The sequence below is a fragment of the Copadichromis virginalis genome, linkage group LG15 (assembly GCF_057382275.1).
Source record: "Copadichromis virginalis isolate Kocher_CV1m ecotype Utaka linkage group LG15, C_Virginalis_male_GT1.1, whole genome shotgun sequence".
Taxonomy (NCBI): Eukaryota; Metazoa; Chordata; class Actinopteri; order Cichliformes; family Cichlidae; genus Copadichromis; species Copadichromis virginalis.
Window position 1 is genome coordinate 24,582,350 of NC_140632.1, and position 9,802 is coordinate 24,592,151.

At 40.0% G+C, this 9,802-nt stretch overlaps 1 protein-coding gene across 1 annotated transcript in view; it reads right to left on the reverse strand.

Moving 5' to 3' along the window:
* cd109 (CD109 molecule) overlaps positions 1-6,393 on the reverse strand; it is a 46,467-nt gene extending 40,074 nt beyond the window's left edge. The window contains exons 1-11 of the mRNA XM_085432640.1: positions 6,323-6,393; positions 5,713-5,879; positions 5,605-5,633; positions 4,733-4,969; positions 4,267-4,392; positions 3,409-3,448; positions 2,973-3,054; positions 2,802-2,895; positions 2,248-2,380; positions 1,086-1,195; positions 708-977 (exon numbers count right to left, since the gene is read on the reverse strand). Coding sequence (XP_085288766.1) covers positions 708-977; positions 1,086-1,195; positions 2,248-2,380; positions 2,802-2,895; positions 2,973-3,054; positions 3,409-3,448; positions 4,267-4,392; positions 4,733-4,969; positions 5,605-5,633; positions 5,713-5,879; positions 6,323-6,393 — 1,359 coding nt within the window. The remainder of the gene's footprint in view (positions 1-707; positions 978-1,085; positions 1,196-2,247; positions 2,381-2,801; positions 2,896-2,972; positions 3,055-3,408; positions 3,449-4,266; positions 4,393-4,732; positions 4,970-5,604; positions 5,634-5,712; positions 5,880-6,322) is intronic.
* Positions 6,394-9,802: the final 3,409 nt, after the last annotated feature.

Here is a 9,802-nt window from a genome sequence, read left to right on the forward strand (position 1 = left end):
TTAAAATTTTGTTTTGTGTTATGAATATAGTTAATGCAAAATAAATCTTTAAAAATCACATAATTCAGTTGATATTCAGAATTATCATAACACCCTGATATAATAAAGACATATATTCCAAATTTTTCACAAGTTATACTTAGCCTATTTTCTAAATTAAACTTAGAATTTAAATTAAATTAGCTTTCAGTTGGCCCCTGAATTGGTAAACACATAATTTTGTCCCTCTTCTATGCAGATGAGACACCAATTTATATTTCAGCGTAGTGCAATATGTCCTAAGACTTTAATGCATTTTGCCATTTCTTTCGATATAAATACATAATATTGAAAAAATATCAGCAGATGTCAATGATCTATCTACAGAGTATATTTGTTCAATTTAATGTTGACCAGTACATTTGAAATCATATGTTTAGCTGTGCAGTGACTCATTTGTTAATTAAAATTTAAATATAAAATTAAAAGTTAATTGAAAGTACTAATTCTGTAATTTTTTTTTCCAAAATTGGATCCTAAATTAAGAAATAAGCTGTGTCTGAAAGCAAAGGCTAAACAGATAAAGTAAAACAATAATAATTTTCAAGATTTCTTAACAGAACTAAAGGCCTTGTTACTTAATCCCACATCCAGACATTTTAAAGTCAAATTTTGAAATAATCTGTCTTATAATATTTAGTCAATGAGGGTATTATTGTATAACTTACATCAATACTGAGCATGTCTGTTTCACTCGTGATTTTAACGCTGAAAGGTATGAGTCCATCTGCAGGGACAGGAAACTTCATTTCTTTAGGTAGCATCTCCTTTGGACTTTCTGAAGTTCCTGAACTGTTCGATGTTTTAGGCTCCGTGTCTATCACCATGTCTCCGATCCAACCCCAAAATCTTTGCTTTTGCTGAATCACTGAAACTTCAACAAAGCTTTGGCGATCCTCCAGTGACAGTGGCTGATTGTTGTATGTAGATATTTTCAGCTACAAAATTAGAAAAAAAAATTAGCATAATTGTTTTACATTAACACTGGAATATCTGTTATCTGTACAGCTCAGACTCTGCATTTCACTTAAATGCTGCCTTCTTACCCTGGCGCTGAAGGTTAAAGAGGGCCTCAATAATTTGTGATATTCTTCAAAGGAGACTTTATATCTGGTTTTTGACAAACCTACTGTTGCCGTACTGTTATATGTAATGCCTGAAAAATGAGACGTAGTCACAGGAGTCAGCACCACAAACAAGAACAAAAGCTGGTTAGATTCCAAAAAATAATGTAGACTATCTCCCTGACTTTGTAATTAAAAAAAACTATAGCAGTTTAAAGTCCCACAGTAGAGAGCAAATGCAATGCATCTGGGAAAAAAAATACTCACAGCGCTTCACTTGTTTCCCATTTTGTCATGTTATAGCCTTATTATCATAAAATAGATTAAATTCATTTTTCACCTTGTCATTATGAGGTACACACAACACCACATAATGACAAAGTGAAAGAAGTTTGCTTAAAATTCTGGCAAATTTATCGTATGTCGTGATATTCAAAACGTGCAATGGTCCCATTAACACTATGCATCACATAGCTGTGTGTGCATGTCAGGCCAACCAAGCCACGAAGTCCTAGAGATTGTCTGTAGACCTCTAAAATTGTAAAGAGGCACAATCTGGGGTAGGGTACGGAAAAAAAGTATTGAAGGTCCGAATGAGCACACCGACTCCCCCCATCCAACCTAATGGTGCTTGTGAGGTTCTGTAAAGAAGAATGGGAGAAACTGCCCAGAAATAGGTGAGCCAAGCATGTGGCACCATAGCCAAAAAGACTCAATGCACTTCAACAAAGTATTAAGCAAAGGCTATGAATACTTATGTACATGTCATATTTTTGTCTTTATTTTTAATAAAGAATAAAAAAACTTTGCAGAATTTTCAAGCAAATGTTTTCACTTTATCATTACGGGATATTCTGTGCACAATTTGGGGGAGAAAATGATGTTTTAATTGTATGTAAATAATGTAAATATTGTAATACACACTAATTTCACAAAAATATGAGCTTGGACACTGCCTCGAATAAAACTCTACACCTGGAAATGCTGAAACTCAGAAGTTAGAACTACTTAAAACAATATATGAAATACATGCATACATAACATAACAAAAAGTAAAGAAATAAGCTGTAAATTGTCACTTCTGATCTGTACAACCAATCTTTTGGTATTTCAAGTTAACATTTATAAATAAAATCTGAATTACCTGTGAGGTATTCAGTCACATGAGCCACAACTGTTATGTCCTCAGCGTTTCCCTCGTAGTACATCATTTTGGAATCATTTCTCATTTGGAAATAATCAGGAGCATCAAATGTGAAGCTTTCAGTACCATCAATCTGATGAAAAGGAACACTGTTAATGTGTTAAATCTATGATGGTTAAGTTTAAATAAACTGTATATTCTCAAATGTTGTAATCAGGAAAGGAGTTCTTCAGTCAAAAATGATTTAATCAATATAAAGAGAAGGTAATTAGTAATCTTAAGCGTGATATATTACATATATCATGCATGTTGCATTATTAGTTTACGAGACAGTATAAATGTATGTTTATACTACATTTAGAGATATTTTTCACCGTGTAGAAAAATTAATATTTAGAAAAAATGTAATTAAAAATGCTTTCAGTCTGTAATTTTATTTTAATAGTTTAAATAAAGAAAATAAACAAGTTCAGATAGTGGGAGAGCCTATAATGATAACTGTACAGCTGAATATTAAAGGAATAATTACACAATGATTCCACTGACATACGAACCTCTCTGTCCTCATAGTAAAACTCGACAGTACCGTGAAAGTGATAAATGAACGTCATATTCAGGTGTCCCTGAACGGACTTCCCGTAAGTGTACCTGTGGATGGAAAGATCATAAATAATCCTGAGGAGCAACTTCATTCACACACAAACTGGATCAAAGCCAAGTCTCACTTTGCTGTGATGGAGCCCTCCAGAGGGTCCTCACGGTAAATGACATCCGGAGCATTGATCAAAACCTCAAACTTTGGCAGCACTGCAACCAAAAGATACACACACATGTTGGATATTCATATCTTGTGGGGACATCTAATTGACATAATGCTTTCCCGAGCTGCTTACCCTAATGAAATACGAATGCCTAACCCTAACCCAATTGTAACCCTGTTACTAAAACCACATTTTGAGTCTCAAAAATGCCTTCAAACTTGTGGGGACCAGGAGTTTGGTCCCCATAAGGACTGTTGGTCCCCACAAGTATAGTAAACTTCCTATTTTGGTCCCCACAAAGATATGAATACACACTCACACACACAAAATTAATATGTGTTTTTATTCTTCAAAAGGAGGAAGCTGTTCATGTAATGCTGGATAGAGAAAACATCCATACCATATTGAGCCACAGTGAAGTACTTCACACTTGAAATGTCCTGCAACACACAGAGGATCTTTATAACATCATCTCTCTTTGTTCTTTTTATAAGGAAAATCTATTCCTTCATTCTTTCACTCAGTCTGACTTTAACTGGTGTGTATAAATGTTACAGCCACAGAAGTCCCCTTCACATTCACAGCACGAGTTGTGAGTTACTGAAACTTAAGAGTTTTTTTTATGAAAGGGACTCTTGCCTGTGCTGCTATTTATCCATTCAATTGTTCCGATGGAATCTGCCCTGTTACAGAGTTATCCACTGCAGAGAGGTCCGATTACTCTCGTCTTTAATCACGCAAGATCAAATACATTTAAAAAACGCAGCAGTGATTTCTCTGACCAGAAATCACGCACAAATATCAAATAATAATATCCAAGAACCAAAAAATATTTAGATTTTGTACTTTTGCTTGTCTCCAAAACAAAGGGTTAGGGTCACCAGTGATGAGAAGGTTAGTATAAATCAAAACTACGAGTAAATCAGGTACGAGCAACACTGACATACTCTTTGAAGCAAAGATGAATAAGTTAAAGGAAATGATTCCATATGTTTTTAAATGTCTTAATATATCTTGTTAGGGAATCAGCCTTATATTTTAATGCAAACCTGGAGATGTGGAGGTGAGACATTTTTCATACTGTGCATTAATTATAGGTTTCCTGTCAAACAGATTAGTGCCACTGACCGCATGAATGTCTTTGCACAAAAGATCTGACTTTGGCAGAAGCAATCAGTGGTCAGGTGGATTAGATTGAATTATCAGAGGCCTGTCCAGCTTAATTACCCTGCAGAGGTTCACCTGCTAAAGGACTTACTTTGACTGTAGCGATGATGGTCCACTGACCCAGAGGAGGGTTTTCAGACAGCTGAAACTCTTTGGACACAACGCCAAGGACGCTGTCTGCAGCCAGCCACTGCCTGAGCAGGTTTCCCCTCGGATCCTGGACCAAGAAAAAACATGCTGATCAGACGATTTTCAGAATTTCAGTTTGTGCTTTGAAAAACGTCCAGCAAGTTTACAGGCAAGTGACTGATTTAGCCACCAGTGCTGACGAATGCTAGTGAATGCTAGTGCAAAGTTCGTGGCTGGAAATTCATTAATTAAAATGATGCTGATATGAATATGAAGCATGTGTAATAGAATTAACTCATAATCCAATCAACCAGACGCAGAAGTTTGTCCAAGTAAAACTCCCCTGAGATCTTTTAAAAATAGTCTCTGATCTTGCCCTCTTGTCCTCTCTTTCTTCCATGGTTTTGGTACAATAACATCATTCTTACCCTGATGATGATGTCCACGGGGCTGATGAAGGGCTTCCCATCAGAGTGAATGGAAACAACTCTGATCTTCACCGCCTGCCCAGGTAAGTACATTACTTTGTCTGTTTGAATGAAGGTGGCGATATCTTCAACATCCAAGTGGAGCTTTGTGAAGCTGGAGAAAACCTGGACTTCTCCTCTGTGACCTTTGACCTCCAGTATGTAGGCCTCCCAGTGATTGGGCTCGCTGTCACTAATCTGCAAGAATTCAACATGGAAGGAAATTCATCAACACTTAAATGACAAACAGTCACATTATCATCTTAACAAATTTAATCTGGCATACAGAAAGAGCAGGTTTTGAAAACGCTCCAAGTTTAAAGTTTAAAGTTTCTCGGGTGTAATCTGAACCGTGGAGGACTGAGAGCTCGCCTGTGGTCCAGATGAGAGAATTAGCCAAAATCTGCTCAACATCCATTTGAATTTTACCTGATGGTGTCTGTTTGTGCTCTACAGAATCAGAGTTAAGCCTCTCCTCGCCGACCTGCTCTCAGAACAGAAAACTGGCCTTTGTTCTGGGCTCTGAACTTTTACCAGGAAGTTGCTTTTAGGGGCCACAAGGGGGCATCAAAACCCACAATTTCAGCTATGATTTTAAAGCTGAACTGTAAAATATCCTGTTTTCAAAAAGTAGTCCAAAGTGTTATTGTTTATTTTCTAATGATTGTGTGTCATATTTAAAAAGAAATAAGGCACTTATTAGCATAGTGGGACATAGTAAACAAGTACAGTAAGTGCAAACAAAAAATAAAACTGACTTGAATTGTAGAAAGCTCAGACTGACTTTACAAAGACTGACCTTTGTATTTGTTACAGAGGAATTTCTTACTTACAGGCGGCAAAGTCAGCAGTGTGGTTGAACCTTTAGAAAGAGAATTTCACAGTGAGATTAGAGCTATAATTAATTAATTGTAAATTAATTGTTAGTGGCAGATACTTACCCCCTTCAACTTTAACAGATTGTGAGGCCATTGTTAGGTTTCCACGAACAATGTGAGCAGATACAGTGACCGGTGAAGGGATCAGGATGGTGACTGATATAGATGTTGGGATTCCATGTTGGAGGGCTTTGGGAGCAAGGAGCAGGTAGGAGGGCTGAGGGTGGGGGCTGAGGAAAAAACCCATAATATATAAATATATTTGTTTACACCCAAAAAAAACATCATTAAGAATAACAAGTTGGTGTAGAAAACCTGAAAGGGCGAATGGAAACAGAAACCTTCCCCACTGTGAACATTTATTATTTTATTGGAACTAATTTATTATAAAAATATGTACTTACATTAGTTTAAATCTATATCTTTTAATCAACTTGTGCAAAAATGACTGTAAGGCAATAAAACATGTTTGTAAAAATAATGAAAAATCAGCTTAGATTCAATGAATTTGTAACACCACTCCTGCAGTTTTGAACTGACTTTTTATTTTCTAAAATGTAGGAAAATATATTTAAAAACTGTAGATACACAGATGAGCAGAAGAGGAAAAACACTCATGAAGAAGCAGTTTAAACTGTCCAGGTGAGTCCTGTAGTTCAGCCTGTGTGCTTACCCGTTTGTGGTTTTCTGGGCGGCGGTGAGAACGATGAGGCTGAAAATGCCCCACACCTGGAGACGCTCCATTTGTATCAATGAAATTCACTCCAGAGAGCTTCTCTCAGTACTGAAAGCAGGTAATATCAGTTTTTGCCTTCATACCTGCAGACAGTAACCACACCCACCTCCTACTTCTCATCATCATCATCATCCGATATCACCTGAAGAATTGAACCAGGATCGGTTTACCTGAATCCCACTGGGAGGCTTTTATTTCTTGTGCTCTGATTCAGGTCATAATGAGAGTAGAAACACATAAACAGGCAAATATTGACAGCAACAGTAGTACAGCATACCTCTCCTGTATATATATTTTTGTATCACCAGGGGCATCTAGTATCTGAACAGAGTCAACCCAAGACCAATGATTGGACAATTAGTTCACTACAGTTGTACCTGGAGGAAGGATTGTCGTCTCCTCTCCAGAAAAAACTGGCAGAACTGATCATCAGGTTTTACATTCTGGGAACCAGACCTGTAAGTGATCACAAAGTTAAAGCAGGTGAAGAAGAAAGCCCACCTGGTGTGTCTAGTGTTCAGTCATTTGGTGGCTTTGAGTTGAGCGAGGTTTATGTTTTTTGTTTCTGACCAAATTATTAATGGATCCTCGGCTCCCTCAAGCCAGCGTTTCTGCTCTTTGAGCTCCAGTTTCCAACAGTTTCCAGTCACTGTTGTCAGTGTTGCATTTAGCTGGGGAGAGACATGAGAAGCAGGAAAAAGGATGCATTTGCTCTCCTTTGTACTGAGATTAACTTGTGCAAATTTTAACCACGTGAAAAAAAATTACTCATAACCATCTCACAGACATAACATTATGTACAGCTACTTTCATTATCAATTTTTTTTACTCTTTTTCTCCAATTGATCCGCGTTAAGTTCAGTAATAACTTCTTACAGTAATAAGTCCTACCACTAATTAATCTTTCAATCTTAAATATGATCAACCTCTCTCTAATAATTGGCTATGTACCACAGGCCTTCAAGCTAGCAGTAGTTAAACCGTTACTTAAACAGTCATCACTTGATCCAGAACTCTTAGGTAATTATAAGACAATCTCCAAACTTCCTTTTTGCTTAAAAATTCTTGATTGTCATTTATTATCTTACTAATATCATTTTAAATTATTGGATGTAACCTTAAAGCAAGGTTTAAATCAAGCCTGATGTTGTCACACACATTAAGGAATTAATCGCACTCTTATTAATTTAACACTGATATGAGATCAGTACTCGGTATCAGCAGATATCTTAAGCCAGAATATCTGTCAGAACTGGAAAAAGTTGCATTGAAGCAGCTTGTTGAGTCTCAGCTGATGGCTGTGTAGCACTTTGATCTGCTTTTTAAATGAGAAATACAAATGATCTGACTTGGCTTGTTTCTCAATTACTGATCAGACTAAATAAATAAGGAATACAATGGTGTGAAAAAGTGTTTGCCCAGTGCAAAAACAAACACTTTATCCTGAAAAAGAAGGAAATTTGAACAACAGACAGAACTGGAGAAGACTCTTGATTAAGAGGTGAAATGTTTTCACAGAAACTGGCCAGTTGTCACAAAAAACTGTTTTTCCTAGGAAAAGGTCTAATGTTTTGCTTACCATCAAACTTGGATGATTCACTGATCATTGGCACAAATTCCAATTGTAATGGGAATCAGACACAGTGACTGAATTCCCACCAATAAGGGAACAAGTGGAGGTTTCTACACAAAGATCCTTTCTTACTGAACTGCAGCTCTCACACTTTAAGTTTTTGACACGGCCATGTGATCTTGCAGGGCTGCCGTGGTCCTTATGAAGATAGTACAAGAGCTCACATTCATTACAACTACAGGCCTCACTTAGTGAAAGTCAGTGTTCATGACTCCACCATAACATGGCCATAAAATGGCCTGCATGGCAGAGCTTCAAGATAAAAACCACTGCCACACACACACACACACACACACACACACACGAACACCCTGTTCAAACATAAGAGTGTCCATAAGTGCACGTGGCACCAGGACGCTCTAGGCCGTAGGTCGATGATCGATTTTGTAATCGTATCAGCAGACCTGCGACCATATGTTCTGGACACTCGGGTAAAGAGAGGGGCTGAGCTGTCAACTGATCACCACCTGGTGGTGAGTTGGATCAGGTGGCGGGGGAAGACGCTGGACAGACCTGGTGCACCTAAACGCGTAGTGAGGGTGTGCTGGGAACGTCTAGCAGAGGCCCCAGTCCGCGAGATCTTCAACGCACACCTCCGGCAGAGCTTCAACAGCATTCCGAGGGAGACTGGGGACATTGAGTCCGAATGGACCATGTTCAGCGTCTCCATTGCCGAAGCTGCTGCATTGAGCTGCGGCCGCAAGGTGGTTGGTGCCTGCCGTGGTGGTAATCCCCGAACCAAATGGTGGACACCAGAGGTGAAGGGAGCCACTAGGCTGAAGAAGGAGTCCTATCGGGCTTGGTTAGCCCGTGGGACTCCGGAGGCAGCCGACAGGTATCGACAGGCCAAGCGGAATGCGGCTCGGGCAGTGGCTGAAGCAAAAACTCGGGTGTGGGAGGAGTTCGGAGAGGCCATGGAAAAAGACTTTCGGACTGCCTCGAAGAGATTCTGGAAAACCGTCAGACGTCTCAGGAGGGGAAAGCGGTGCTCTACCTGCACTGTGTATAGTGCTGGCGGAGCGCTGCTGACGTCGACTGAGAAAATTGTCAGGCGGTGGAAGGAATACTTCAAGGACCTCCTTAATCCCACTGACACGTCTTCCGAGGAGGAAGCAGAGTCTGGGGATGAGGGGAATGACCCGCCAATTTCCGGGGGCGAGGTCACTGAGGCAGTTAAACAACTCCTTGGTGGCAGAGCCCCTGGTGTTGATGAGGTCCGCCCCGAGTTCCTGAAGGCTCTGGACGTTGTAGGGCTGTCCTGGTTGACACGCCTCTGCAATGTTGCGTGGAGATCAGGGGCAGTACCTGTGGACTGGCAGACCGGGGTGGTGGTCCCCATCTTTAAGAAAGGGGACCGGAGGGTGTGTTCCAACTACAGGGGGATCACACTCCTCAGCCTCCCTGGGAAAGTCTATGCCAGGGTTCTGGAAAGGAGAGTTCGTCCGTTAGTCGAACCTCGGATACAGGAGGAACAATGCGGTTTTCGTCCTGGTCGCGGAACACTGGACCAGCTCTTTATCCTCTCCAGGATACTTGAGGGTGCATGGGAGTTTGCCCAACCAGTCTACATGTGTTTTGTGGACTTGGAGAAGGCATTCGACCGTGTCCCTCGGGGTGTCCTGTGGGAGGTGTTGCGGGAATATGGGGTGTCTGGCCCATTGCTACGGGCCATTTGATCCCTATACAACCGTTGCAAGAGCTTGGTTCGCATTGCCGGCAATAAGTCGGACTCGTTCCCGGTGGGTGATGGGCTCCGCCAGGGCTGCCCTTTGTCTCCGGTTCTG